Source organism: Syzygium oleosum, unplaced genomic scaffold (assembly GCF_021117445.2).
Source record: "Syzygium oleosum isolate NSW1041296 unplaced genomic scaffold, Sole_v2.1 Sole_v2.05, whole genome shotgun sequence".
NCBI classification, from domain to species: domain Eukaryota; kingdom Viridiplantae; phylum Streptophyta; class Magnoliopsida; order Myrtales; family Myrtaceae; genus Syzygium; species Syzygium oleosum.
In genome coordinates, this window is record NW_026607489.1 from 9,574,368 (window position 1) to 9,589,346 (window position 14,979).

Genomic DNA, 14,979 nt, shown 5'->3' on the forward strand with positions numbered 1-14,979 from the left:
GTTCGTGGACAAGCTGACCATTTGAAGATTTGACATGGAGCCTAGCTCCATTGGAATTACTCCGGCCAACTGGTTGTACTCAAGGCAGAGAAATACAAGGTTCGAGCAACTTGATATATTCCTGGGAATCTCGCCAGTAAGTGAATTATTGGATAAGCACAAGATTTGGAGCCGACGCAACCGGCCAATTTGGGGAGGGATTTCAGGACCGAAGCTATTGTTTTGGAGCCACACTTCTCTTAAGAAGCTGAGGTTCCCAATGTGAGGTGAGATGGGTCCCGAGCGTCCTTGGGAATGGAGGTTTAGTACTGTGACCTTGAGGCGTCGATGACTGCACGTAAATCCGTACCATTGGCAGAAATCGGTGCTGTCGTTCCACGAGTTAAGAGACCCAAAAGGGTCACTAGTTATTTTGGCCTTGATTACAAGCAATGCAAGCCTATCTGTATCGTTAATAGCGGAAACGACTGCACCGAAGCACAACATGAGAAGGGCAGCGAAAGGAAGACAAGAACAACAGAGTTGTGCACAATTGAGACAGGAGTGTCCCATTTTATGAGCATAAATCTGGGTACTAATTCGCTAAGAGAGAGCAAGAAGGAATGAGTAAAGTGATATGTGTTGATAGAGGAGCTGGAGCTATATATTGAACAGCCTCGCAGAGATGGATTTTTATAAGCTGTGTACACCCTGGAGAATTCTGTCTTGGATGCATTCATACCTCTTTCCCGGTAAGTCATCCCTCCCGTACAGTCGGTTGCGATCGACAACTCAGATCGCTGAGAGGTTCTCCTACGAGCTGATGCGCCATTGATTGACCTCCCATGGAAACTCCTGTTCCTATTTGGGGAAAAGACCACGAAGCCATTGATCATTGGACACTCCATATACATTATTTTTGTTGCGGAAGCCGAGCGATCAAACAATAAATTTGACAGAATAAGAAAATAAATCGGACACCAGATTTACGTGGTTCGGTCGTAGTGACCTACGTCCACGGGGAGAGCAGCACGGAATTCCACTATAGATCAAGCGATACAACGGAGATTACAACCACACTCGAGTCACTCAAACACTCTTAGTGTTTCCTAAGCCCCAATTACACTCAATAACTCACGCAGTGTTTAGCCCCACAATTCCTCACAAAATAATCTCTCAATCCCGCAAAAGAATTGTACACAAATCTTAACACAAGATTTAATCGCTACGAACACTTGAGCTCTTGGTGTAATTCCACGAACAAAATCTCAGGGAGATAAACCCACGCCAAGCACTCGACGTCAACCGCGGCGCTTCAATACTTCTCTGACTTCTCCAAAGGAATCTTGATAAGTATTTATATTAAACCCACCGCCAGAGGAAGTGCAAAATTCCATCGTGAAGATTGCCACGTCAAATAGGAAACAAAGTCCACGTAATACATGGTCAACCAAAAACAAATTTTGGACTTTCCTATTTTATCTTTCCCTTTGGCCGTGAATTCCACAAGCATTAGGAAAGAATAATATTCTTTCTTTCTTCTAACACATTGACCGAGTCAAAGTTCAACATAAAATTCATGTGAACTTTCCAGTTTGAGAACAAGGACTCCAACGTGCATTAGGAAAGTGAATTTCAAATATTTCCTTTTTGCTCGGTTTCGGAGATCCGCAAAATATCCAATTCGGAATATTTAGATTTCACTTTGGGCTCAAACTCGAGACATATTTTCAACAATCTCCACATTCCCACCTCGAATTTCAACCCGTCATATTTCTGTGGAAAGGATCTTTATGTCCTTATTGCTCGAAGCATCGTAGACAAAACGCTTGACTTTTTCACAGTTTAATTAGGGTTGACAATTCGCGTGATCAAGTCTAAAATTTCAAAAAGTTTTTTTCAATTAAATAATAGTTGAGATGTGTCAATTTGTATCATCTTCAACTTAACTTAGTCATGTCGTGTAGGATTTTTCTCAATGAATCTCTAACTAGTTCAAGGTCATTCTAACTATGAATTACCACCCCTACCTCTATGAGTGTGACAAATTGCGGAGAGATGATCATTGTTTAACGCCTTATTTAAGTTGCAACAGCAGAAGATGGAGGAGGATTAAGACAAAAGCTGATTATCATTAATTCTACCAATTGGGATTACTTTGCACATGTGGTAAACATGAAAAAGAAAAATTACATTAAAAATCCTAAATGCTTTTTATGAATGCAATCAAGTTTTAAGTGCTTCAAAAAGCGCAATCAAATTCGAAATAAGTGCAAGTGTTGGCGGCGGCTTTTAATCGCCACAATTTTAAACCATTTGGATTTTCTCTCAAAATCATGCATGATTTCGATTATAATCAAATTAGAAAGCATGGAGGGAACTATTAATTGAAATTAAGACTCAGATCCATGAAAAAATAGAGTTAGTCCCCCAACCTCCATGGCCGCGGTGATGGACTCTGCTCAGTTGATATGCTTGAGTTTCGCAGAGAGAGAGAGAGAGAGAGAGAGAGAGATATTGTGTGCGTGTGCAACAATTTTTGTGCGACGAGGGAAGAACGACGAAGCCTTTGGTGACGACGGTGGTGGCGACAACAGCGATGGTGATCGGGTGGTGGTGGTGGATTTGATTTTTTTTTGATAATTTTTTGGCTTTTTTTTGATAATTTTTTGGCGATAGAGAAGTGAAATTGCTATCCCAATACTAGGTAATACTGGGAAACCCAATTCCACATTTCTTGAGGAATCTAACTTCACAAGTAATCCATTTCCAGAATTTGATCTTCTTTCCAAACACATTTAACTTGCAACAGGATTTCTATTCATAGACTAATCTAATTCCACATGAAACCAAGCAATGGTTTAGAGTAATGTTGGAGCTAGACACACCTAAATCAGGTGCGGTAGGCCCAGTTACAAAATCATGAGAGTTCTATGTGAGGTTTTTTTTTTTTTTTTTTTTTTTTGACTCAAGTTCCATGTGAGTTTCACGTGACCCAACAAATCACATGTACCGGGCCTATAAATTATGTGTGGGGCAAGGTGAGGCACGTCTTCAAGGGAACAGGGCACCGTGACTCATGAGGGAAAAAACTTTCATTTATTTTTCCTTAAATTTGAAGATATAATTTTTAAAATTTCCATAATAATTATGAAATATTCTACTTTAAACTTGTTCATATTCTATAATTACTAAAAGAATTACAGTCTCGTGAGCTTAGCTCTACTTATTATATTAATATGTTTGTATTATTAGCTTCTTCTTCTTTTTGCAAATTATTCACTTAATGACACATATTTTTATTTTACTATTAAAATATTTGTTTGCAGTGCTGATAAACAATTGTACTATACTTCTTATTACAACCTAAATAATCTTTTGATTATCAACCGGAAGACTATATTTTATCCAGGTCATAACCGATTCTTATAATAATTAACAATCACATTCAACATATATATACTTTCCAATGAAGTATTTAACAAAGTCTAAATGAAAAAGAATATTGTATTATTTGGAGATTTGTTTTTTGGTCAAAATATTATTTGGAGATTACGTGCCTTTGAAATTGGACTTTTATTTGATGCTCAACGATCCAAAATCTCGAGGATGTATAAATTTTGACATTAATCATATTTAATTTTTTCTACTTGCTTTTTTAAAGTACAACAACTGTTCTTAAATTGATGGGGAACAAATGGTGTTTACAAGAAACATCTAATCCAGAGCTCCACATGTGCATTTTCATCATCTTAATCCATCCTCTTCAATCATCACACCCCGCCCCAACTCACACACATGTATAGGAGATAGGAGTCCGCACGACGGGGGATCATTCCCTGTGAATTTTAATATATAATTGTTAAAATTTTCACAATAGTTATGAATTATTAGAAGAATTAATTTTTCTATTTTAAACTTGTTTATATTCCATAATCTTTAAAAGAATCACAATCTCGTGAGCTTAACTCTACCTATTTATATGAATGCGTTTGTATTCACTTAATAACATATATGTTTTTTTTTTACTACTAAGTGTGCGACAAATTATAATAGGGTATATGATATAATAATTAAATCTTCATATAGTAGGGTATATGATATATTAACCCGTCCTGTCCTATGAATTGCCCTGCCTTGCGCTTTCACGGGGAAAATTGTCTCGGTCAGGGTAGGGCGCCGCAGGACGCAAATTCTTTCTCTCGTTCCTTTTCTTTAATTTGCGATTCTAATTATAAATCTTTTTTTCTTTGTGATATTGAATCAATCGACTGTCGTACCTTTGGCATACCTTGAACCTAGCCCAACTTCTATACTTTCTAGAAGCTGTGTTAGATCCTGAAGACTTCTTACTGGTATGCATTCATACAAATTTTCCCAGCAAGTCATCCCCGCTGTTCGAGGAAAAGAACCCCGCATTTGATGACAAATATAGACATTATTTCTCACGTTCAGACCACTTTTCCATGTCTAATTTGTTCTACCTTTTATTCACAAATTTTATAAAGGTCCATTACCGTCACTCACACGTTATTTTCCATGTTTCCACGGCGAATTTGAACCCAAGTCATATTTCTGTGGAAAAGGGGCTTTGCCTCCTTATTCAGCGGAACACCAAATGGTGATTGCAAAGAGATTTTTTTCAATTGAATATTAGTGAAAGTGTGCCAATTTGTGTTGTCTTTGAATTAGCTCACTCGTGTCGTGTACGGTTTTCCTTGATAAATCTCTGACTTATTCAAGTCCGGCCTTGTAGGTGCTGCATGAAATCCATTCTGGTTCTGTCCAGAACTGGTTTTTTGTTCCCAGAATCAGTTTTGGACCAGAAACCCGTTTGGTAACGCAATTTCATTTTTCTATTTCCGGGACAAGTTTGCTTCCAAAACTGATTCTGAAACCAGAAATGAGAACCAAAAAAAAGTTGGTTTTTCATTACTGAAACAAAAGTGAGAACCATTTATGAGGAATTCATTTTCTTCAACACACATATTCATATGGAAGTCACGATCTTTGAGGTGAGAAAAAAAAGCAAAAAATCAAAAATTTCAAAACTTAACAGAATGGTTTAGAATATGTGGCTACCCACTTTCAGTGAAATTTAAATTTTTTTAGGTACCGAAAAAAATAAATATAAATAAATAAAAATAAAAAATTTCAAAATTTCACAAAATGGCTTAGAAAACCTATGGTCACCCACTTTGAGCAAAATTTAATTTTTTTAGTTGCTAAAAAAAATAAAAAATTCTAAAATTTAAAAACTTCATTGAATATCTTAGAATACCTGTGGCCACCCAATTTGAGCGAAATTTTATTTTTTTAGGTGCCGAAAAAAATAAAAAAAAGCAAAAAATCAAAAATTTCAAAACTTCACAGAATGGCTTAGAATACTTGTGGCCATCCACTTTGAGTGAAATTTAAATTTTTTTAGGTGCCGAAAAAAAATAAAAAAATAAAAAATTTCAAAACTTCACAGAATAGCTTAAAATACCTGTGGCCACCCACTTTGAGTGAAATTTAAATTTTTTTATATTCAAAAAAAAAATAAAAATAAGCAAAAAAGTAAAATTTTCAAAACTTTACAGAATGGCTTAAAATACCTGTGGCCACCCACTTTGAGCGAAATTTTATTTTTTTAGGTGCCGAAAAAAAAAAAAAAAAAGAAAAAAAGAAAAAATTTCAAAACTTCACAAAATGGCTTAGAATACCTGTGGCCATCCACTTTAAGCGAAATTTAAATTTTTTTAGGTGCCGAAAAAAATAAAAAAATAAAAAATAAAAAACTTCACATAATTGCTTAGAATACCTGTGGCCACCCACTTTGAGTGAAATTTAATTTTTTTAGGTGTTGAAAGAAAAATAAAAATAAGCAAAAAAGAAAAATTTTCAAAACTTCACATAGTGGCTTAGAATACACGTGGCCATCCACTTTGAGTAAAATTTAATTTTCTTTAGGAACCAAAAAAAAAATCAAAAATACCATTTGGGCATATAAAAAAAATTAAATTTTACTCAAAGTGGGTGGCTAGAGGTATTGTAAGTCATTCTGTGAAGTTTTGAAATTTTTGATTTTTTATGTTTTTTTTCACCTAAAAAAATTTAAATTTCACTCAAAGTGGATGGCCACATGTATTCTAAGTCATTCTGTGAAGTTTTGAAATTTTTGATTTTTTTGCTTTTTTTTTCACCTCCAAAAATTTAAATTTCACTCAAAGTCGGTGGCCACAGGTATTCTAAGCCATTCTGTAAAGTTTTGAAATTTTTGAGTTTTTGAATTTTTTTTGGGCACCTTAAAAAATTTAAATTTCACTCAAAGTGGGTGGCCACATGTATTCTAAACTATTCTGTGAAGTTTTGAAATTTTTGATTTTTTTATTTTTTTTGGGCACCTAAAAAAATTTAAATTTCACTAAAAGTGGGTGGCCACAGGTATTCTAAGCAATTCTGTGAAGTTTTGAAATTTTTGATTTCTTGATTTTTTTTGAAAAAATTCAACAAATTTCCTATTTTCCCGAAATCTAAATTTTTTTTATTTTCTCGACATTTTGATGATTTTTTCTGGAATTTTTCAATTTTTTGGGATTTTCTGAATTTTTTTAAATATTTTTATGAATTTTTCGGATTTTTTATTATTTTTATTCCATTTCTAAAAAAATGGATTTTTGTTCCTGGAAATAGAATTTTCTGTTGTTTATCAAACGGGTTTTTATTTCAGGAAATAGAAATTTTGTGCTGTTATCAAACGGGTTTCTGTTCTAGAAATAGAAATTTTTTGTCATTATCAAACGGGTTTTTTTTCTCAGAAACTCATTCAGGAACTAGAAATAGAAAAATCTATTTCTGGTTCAGGAACTCATTCCGGAACAGAATGGTTATCATTCGCTACCGTAATGAATTGCCACCCCACCTCTACGAGTGCGACAATTTGTGGAGAGAATGATTTTGATGATTGCAAAATTATTTTAACATGTTTAATTGCTTTCTTTAAGTTAGAAAAGGAGGAGGAGGATTAAGACAAAAGTCGATCATCATAAGTTGTACTAATTTGCAGTTATCTCATAGGTTGGAGCCTATGCTCTTCATTGTGATTTCGAGTGCATTGTGCCCACGTTCGAGGTGCATTGGGTCATAGGGTTTTGAAGGAATGGTTCGAGGATCGAGGCAGATGGAGAAAGTGCTTAGGATATGCTCACATCCGGGGTGTGATCATCTTGAGATTCGGCTTAGTTTTCTTTTGATCTCTTGCGTGATGAATTATTGTTCTGTTTCAGGCCTTGGATTGAAAGTCAAATCACAAGTGTAAATGTATACTAGTGAAACAACAATCGAGCGATTCCATCTTAAATTGATGGTTGAAATCATCCCCTTTTTCTTTGTTACATAGCATGATTGGATAATGGGCTACTAGAGCCTGTTTCGTATCGTTGTGGGTGAACGATAATTGTGTTGCGCTTAGCTGTCCTGTGAAGTGAATTGTAACTTCTGTGCTTGGTGATATATATTTTTAAAGTTGCAACACTTCAAAATTGGATGAGGTAGCCTCTTGAAAGTTTCTACACACTGATGTAGTTTTGAAGAAGCTGCCATTATTAAGTTTTTCGCCCAGAAAGTTCAAAGCATGAGTTCTATCCAAAGAGCCATCAAATGGCAATTGGCAACTTGTCTATGCACCGTCTCCTCCCCGTACCAAAAAACACTCAATTTCACACGATGGGCTAAACTTGTGACATTTTAATCTCCCAATAGATTTTGCAGAACAATATGAAACTACCCTAGTCAGTATGGGCTCTGAAAAAATGCACGTGCCTAAGATCATCAATACAACAAAGAATCGAACACGATGTCAAAGAATAAAAAAGATCCATACATACAACGGGCTTCAAGCTATATGCAAAACTCAAAAGCGACTAATAGAACAACCTCACATTTATCCCAGTTGCCATTACCGTAGTGGAGGCCAAAGTACTTTGGGACCGGTTGCTATCATCGTTCAAGTGACACACTGAGCCGGAATACCTTGCAAATATAACAAGGTCACTATAAGCCCTCGAGAAGAAGGCTGCATAAACTATTTCTCCTCCTTTGCCTGTCCTTTCCACATGATTGACATTATAAACCATGTGTGACTAGAATAACTGAAAATGTCTTAAGTGATTTGGCTAATTAGTCCTGAACGCCATGGATTTCATTCAAAATCTTGCCTTTCCCACTGTACTAGTTGATCTCGCAAGTAGAAGAACTAATTTGAATTCTGTTGATTGTGATGTCAACCAGTGAAGTTGCGGTCGCCTCTGCATAATGGACTAGCTCATGGACATCGAAACAAAGCGGCAATTACATTAGCGGTTGGCTACAAGACCAATCATATCCGAAAACTTCCAGCTTTAGTAACTGACCTCTGGTGCAAACCATTGCTTGTGGTCACGACTAAGAAAAGTTTTTGTTCTTCTGTGATCTTTGGAAATTCACCACCTAAAGTAGAATTGTTAATTGGATGGGCGCTACGTTCGTGTGAAATCCACTGCAACTTAGTTTTTAAGCAATGCGGATAGACCTTAACATAATAAAAGCTTTTACAAGTTGTAATAAAAGACTCTAGTATATGATATTTATCATTGCTTTTCTGGTAGACCTACAATGCAGATACAATCAACAAAGCATGATGAAACTCTGATAGCGATGGAGCCATACAGAGAGCAGATGGGCAGAGGCAAAGCCTTGTAGAGCTCAGAGGGGCACTAGTCCCAATTTGTACAAATTGAATCCGTAATTATAGGTCAATTTGGCTCATAATTTTAGCTTTCGACCGTAATAATTTGTCAAACTAAAAAAAAAAAGAAGGTGCGTGAGATCAAGTATAGCATCAGGATAAAATAAAAAGAAACAAAACCAAAGGAAAGTTATAAATAAAAGGTTATTATCTTGTTTTGCATGTGTTTCGATATCTTTGTTTCTAATACTCCCAGCTCGTTCGATTGCTTCAAGCCCTAAAAACTCAAAAGGAATACAACAATTAGAGATGGGTAATTATTTATCTATGACATAAAAGTTTCTTTTTCATTTTAATATGAGACTTAGGATGTCATAAAAATGCCTTGTGTCTACTTTCCAAAGTCATTAGGAAAAGATTAGAAAAGAACAAAGACCCCGAATGATCTATCGAAATGGTTCTTTGATTATCAATCGTACTTATAGCTTAATTTAGAGAATGAAAGACGCCGCATAATATATCTCATATCATGACATTTTTATCTACCCGGGCAAATGCACTGCAAACTATAGAATAAAAATTAAAGTTGGTATGCATGCTGGATGATGTCCTTCGGATTATCAACTCTTTCTAGGATTTCCAAAATGAGGTTATAACCTTGATGTTGACATCAAATATCTGATAATGTGAGAGACGAAAACTAAAGAGATAAGAAGTGGTACGCAATAATTGTTTAGGATTCACGATTGGTCCGGCAAAACGGATTGGCCCAAAGCCCAAACCCACGTCTCACAAATACAACGGGGCGTGTCTCTCTTCAACAAGACCAAAACGGAAGTTCGACTTTGACTTTCTTTTGCCATCCTCTTCCCCAGCATAAACTCATCGATTGGCAACGCTTGGAAAGAGAAGAAGAAATAAAGAACCAGTGGGCAAGTGCTTACGGCAAATGTCACGAGCTGGAGGACTCTAACCAACCCGTGAATCGATGAATTATTCTCTCTTTTTGGTGGTAATAATCAAGAAGAGGATTTGGCTTGCCATAACTCCACCCAGTCAGACCTTATCCACGTCCACACTGCACGACAGCAGGCCAATTCAAATACCCTGGAAATGATAAATTTCATTTGATTCTGCGTCCCCACAGCCCCCACTACAGAGAATCGATTGCTTAAGCTCGAATTCAATCCAAATAATAATAATTCCAAAGGCTCTCAACTTGTGCAATGAGTTGGAAGAGATAATCGAGATGGGCCGCGGATATTTGGTTTAGGTGTCGACAATAATTCCATGGCTAGTGTATGTTAACATCATGATATGATAAGTATTGATATGATGTTTGGAGAAAAAATCCATGCCCTGGTTACTTTCCTAAACCTTTGTTGCGGATCCGATTCTGTTGCTTGAGAAAACGAGCGTGCGGGCTGTCTTTGATGGCAAAAACCGCTATAAAATCTCACGCTCCCTCGCTGTTCTCTCTGGCCCCTGTCCAATTCAATGGCAACGGCCAACCAAAGTCTCGCAAGTATCTTGCGGCCAGAGTGGCCCTATGCGCTCAGGTTGCCACCCTTGGCTATATCGATGCGCCTCGTGAATTGGGACATTGCCTTCAAGATGGCTACGGCGTGCATCAAGACATAGATAGGGGACGGCAATTATTGATCCTAGCCAACCTTCGAGACCTAGAATTGATTTTTTCTTACAATTATGGTAATATTGGAAATTGGCAGTCGCATGTAGATTTACCTATATTGTCTCTAGCCTATGCTCTTCTTAGCGATTTTGGGTGTAATGTGCCTATACCCGAGGTGCACCCCGGTCAATAGGCTTTCGAAGGAGTTGTTCAAACTGGCCGACGCACGTCAGAGGAAGGGCTTAGGATGTGCTCACATTTGGGATGCAGTTGCCCTAAGACTCGACCTTGTGAGTTTCGTCGTTGTTCTCATTCTTATCAGACCCTAGCTTTGGAAGTCAAATAACAGGTTTAAATGTAAAATGATCGAACGGTGAACGTGTGCTTCCAATGTTGAAAAATTTCCAAGTCCGCGGTTCTTTTTTTTTTTTCCGTAGGCTGGTTATAAATATGTAAATTGCATTAATATCAATATCAAGGTATGTAGGAATATCTGTTCTTTAGTATCGTAGTTTATTCTTTTGATCTGTCTAAAAATCTTACCTATGTGATATCAAGGCTAAGAATGTGTGGGTTTATTAGAATTCTCACGAGTTAGACGTAAAAACGCGGTGACAAGAAAAAATTGGTGTCAATGAGAAAATGTTATTCCGATAGAAAATGTTTTGTTTTGGTCAAAACCGACAGAAAATGTTAGAGAAGGTGTGGATTTTTGGCAAATCTTTTAAAGTAGGAATATTAGGACGATCCTTTCTTACATTCACAAGGAAGTTAGGAAAGTCAGACATTCATCCTTTCCTTTTTCATATTCAAATAGCACTAGAAAGATTCATTGAATGAAATAAAGAACTTGCTACTTTCGATGTCATCTATCCGTGTCTCATCCTTCCAAGTGAAGAAGCTTCAAAAAGTTTCTCCCTGATCAAGTGCAGCTGGGTTGCAACTTTGTCGATGCTCATGCGTCTTCTAGGCTCCTCAACTGAGCAAGCGAGTCCAATTCGATATATCGTTTCCAAAGATTCCTGAAACATGCGATTTTTTTCATGAAGCGAATCTTGGGAATTGTTACAGTTCTCTTGTTCGTGAAGCAGAACCGGATCTGTAATCTCCATAGTATGTTGGGGTAGAGCTTCAGCCACATAATTATGAAGATTCAAATTCTCTCTAAATATGTCGCTAGTGGGGCTTAATCCCGTGAATATCTCCAATAAGAGGATGCCGTAACTGTAGATATCACCTTCTCTGGAGACCTGGCATCCGTTAGCATATTCTGCAGTTTACACATGCCGTGGCGTAAGAAATGTCAAAACCAAGAACTTTGGTTTCACAAAACAGTGTCTTGAAGAACTAGCAAAACAAAAAATAGTAGTCTCTAGAAGGACAAGTTGATTTCAGAGGGTGTAAAAGCTCGAGAGAGAGAGAGAGAGAACTAGCAAAACAAAAAATAGTAGTCTCTAGAAGGACAAGTTGATTTCAGAGGGTGTAAAAGCTCAAGAGAGAGAGAGAGAGAGAGAGAGAGAGAGAGAGAGAGAGAGAGAGAGAGAGAGAGAGAGAGAGAGAGAGAGAGTTTACCCAAAGCGGCATAACCAACTGTTCCTCTTAAAATGATAGAACTTGTGTTTGCTATAGTGTCAGACGTGGATTCGAGGACAATCTTCGCCAACCCAAAGTCACCAACATGTCCAACCATGTCAGCATCAAGAAGGACATTACTTGGCTTTAGATCACAATGAATTATTTGGCTTTGGCATTGATTATGGAGATAATCTAATGCAGAAGCAACATCAATAGAAATGTTTATCCTTTGGACAAGACCCAATTTCTTTGAGTGCCCATTTGCATCATTTCGAGCTGGATTTGGGTGCAACCACTCTTCTAGGCTGCCATTGACCATGAACTCATAAACTAAAGCCTTAAACTCATCACCCTTATAATCAATGCCTGAGCATGCCGTCAATACTTTCACAAGATTTCGGTGTTTTATGCACTTTAAAACCTCGCACTCTGCTCTGAAGCTCTTGAGAGCGCCATACCGCGTTAAATTAAGCACCTTGACCGCAATGACATTTTCATTCTCCTGGAGGAACCCCTTGTAGACAGATCCAAAACTTCCAACCCCAATCAGATTAGTCGAAGAAAAACCGCCGGTTGCTTTTAGAAGAGTTCCATAAGATAGATTCAACAATGAATCAGCTAAGGAGCTTAAAATTGGCTCATTTCTTTTCTGGTTCAACCAACATAGATATAGGAAAGTGACAAGGAGAGGTATTCCGAGAAGACCAAAAACAATGCCGATGGTAAGTTTCAACTGATGGACCCGTCCTCTACTTTTGGAGTTTCGAGAGACGCACTTAGGGAGCTCAAATGCAGGCATTCCTCCACAGAGCTTTTCATTTCCAGCAACAAAAGTCGCACTCACATTCCTAAAAACTCCTTTAGTTGGTAGCATGCCTTCAAAATGATTGTAAGACAAATTCAACTTTTCCAAATACTGAAATGCCTCTAAGAACCGTGGAATTTCACCACCGAAATTGTTGTTGGAAAGATCTAATTCCTCAATGCTTCTTAAGGAGCTAATTGGTTGAGGAATGGACCCATGGAAGAGGTTATCTTGCATTCTTAGTATTGTCAGTCCATCACAATTGCCTAGACTGCTAGGGAGTTCACCATCCAGAATATTTCTCGAGACATCCAATTGTTCCAAATGTTTCAAGTTTCCAATTTCCATCGGAAGGACTCCACTCAGCTGGTTCCGAGACAAATTAAAATAGATGAGGTTTCCAACTACGGGGAATATAACTGGACCGCTGAGTTTGTTAGAAGAAAGATCTAGGTTTGTCAAACTCTGACACTTATCTAAGTGTGAAGGAATCAACCCTTCAAGGTTATTTCTTGCAAGACTTAAAGAGAACAACATTTGCAGATTTTGCAAAGAGGATGGGATTATGCCAGATAGATTGTTGCCTGACAAGATCAGTTTTTGAAGATGAGAAAGGATTCCTAAATCTGACGGAATTGGACCCGAAAGAAGGTTGTCGTCCATCCGGAATCCCTGCAGGTTCACAAGATTTCCAATCTCTCTTGGGATCTCACCTGATATCAGATTCTGGCCTAGTCGCAGGAACATTAAAGTAGTAGAGAAATTACCGATGCATGTAGGAAGTGTCCCACCAAATCTATTTTCAAACATTATCAATACCATCAACTTAGCGGCATTTGTTAGCGAGCAAAGGAAGCTCATGTCATTTGGATCGGAACCTCCACTTCCGAGATGATTAGTGAATAAGGTAACGGTCCAAAGGTTACGGACATTCGCCAACGAAGGGACTTTCCCCGATAGCTCATTGTCTCCAAGGTCGAGTTGTCTTAGATTTGTGGCATTGGATATCGACGTAGGAATTGATCCAGCAAACTTGTTATGACCAATGCTCAAATCTTGAAGGTTCGGGAGAGTGAATCCAATTTCTTCGGGAAGATTGCAGCAGAACTGGTTCGCTTTTACGTCGAATACAATCAATGAAGATAAGTTGAAGACTGCAGGCGGAATGGTACCTGAAATCCTGTTGCTTCCCAAGGTGAGCACCTTTAGTTTGGTTAGTCGACCTAGAGATTGGGGAATAATCCCACTCAAACCATTTTGATAACAAGAAATCGCCTCCAGAGATGATAAGTTCCCTATGGATGAAGGGATGCTGCCAATTAATTGGTTCGCAGTAAAGTCAACCTGTTGAAGATTTGACAAGTAGCCTAGCTCCACTGGAATTCCACCGACCAACTGGTTGTATTCGAGGAGGAGAAATACAAGGTTCGAGCAAGCGGATATATTCCTGGGAATCTCTCCCGTCAGTGAATTGTTGGATAAATACAACATTTGGAGCTGATGCAGCCGACCAATTTGTTGAGGGATTTCAAGGCCGAGGCTATTGTTTTGGAGACTCAATTTTCTTAAGAAGCTGAGGTTCCCAATGTGGGGTGAGATGGGTCCTGAGAGTCCTTGGGAATGGAGGTCCAGTTCCGTGACTCTATGGTGTCGATGACCGCACGTAACCCCGTTCCATCGGCAAAAGTCGGTGTTGTCATTCCACGAGTTAAGCCGCCCAAAAGGGTCACTAGTTATTTCAGCCTTGAATGCAAGTAATGCAAGCCTGTCTGAATCGTTAGTAGCATAAACGACTACACCGAAACATAACACGAAAACAGCAGCAAAAAGAAGCCAAGAACGACGAAGCTGTGCACAATTGAGACGCGAATGTCTCATTTTATGAGCATGAATTGGGTACTAATTCGCTAAGGAGGGCAAGAAGGAGCGAGTGAAGTGATATATATTGGTTGAGCAACTTGAGTTATATATTGAACAGCCTCTCAGAAGAGCTTTTATAGAAGCTGTGTAGACCCGGAAGACTGTTTTCTACTAAGCATTCGTACCTCTTTTCCCAGGAAGTCATGCCTCCTGTACAGTCAGTTGCGAGCGATAATTCAGTACGCTGAGTGGTCCTCCTACGAGCCGAAGCGCCCATTGATTGACCCTCCATGATAACCTCCTATTTGCTGAAAAGACCACCAAACCACTAATCATTGGACAATTCAGTTCGATGAGTGGTCCTCCTACAATCTGAACCATTGGACACTCCGTACATATTGTTTTCCACTTTCCCAAGGT

At 38.0% G+C, this 14,979-nt stretch overlaps 1 protein-coding gene across 1 annotated transcript; it reads right to left on the reverse strand.

Moving 5' to 3' along the window:
• Window positions 1–11,016: 11,016 nt before the first annotated feature.
• LOC115664363 (probable LRR receptor-like serine/threonine-protein kinase At3g47570) lies at window positions 11,017–14,738 on the reverse strand. The gene is made up of 2 exons (XM_030586300.2): window positions 11,892–14,738; window positions 11,017–11,589 (listed from the first exon to the last, which is right to left on the reverse strand). Exons 1-2 carry the CDS (start codon window positions 14,575–14,577, stop codon window positions 11,189–11,191), a joined length of 3,087 nt encoding a protein of 1,028 aa, XP_030442160.1. The 5' UTR covers window positions 14,578–14,738; the 3' UTR covers window positions 11,017–11,188.
• Between the last annotated feature and the right edge of the window lie 241 nt (window positions 14,739–14,979).

Excerpts from the sequence above, each read along its gene's own strand:
- LOC115664363 (XM_030586300.2), bottom strand. The coding sequence starts at position 14,577 with ATGAGACATTCGCGTCTCAATTGTGCACAGCTTCGTCGTTCTTGGCTT. Across the intron at positions 11,590-11,891 it reads AGTTGGTTATGCCGCTTTGG|AATATGCTAACGGATGCCAG; the intron begins GTAAACTCTCTC and ends TGTAAACTGCAG.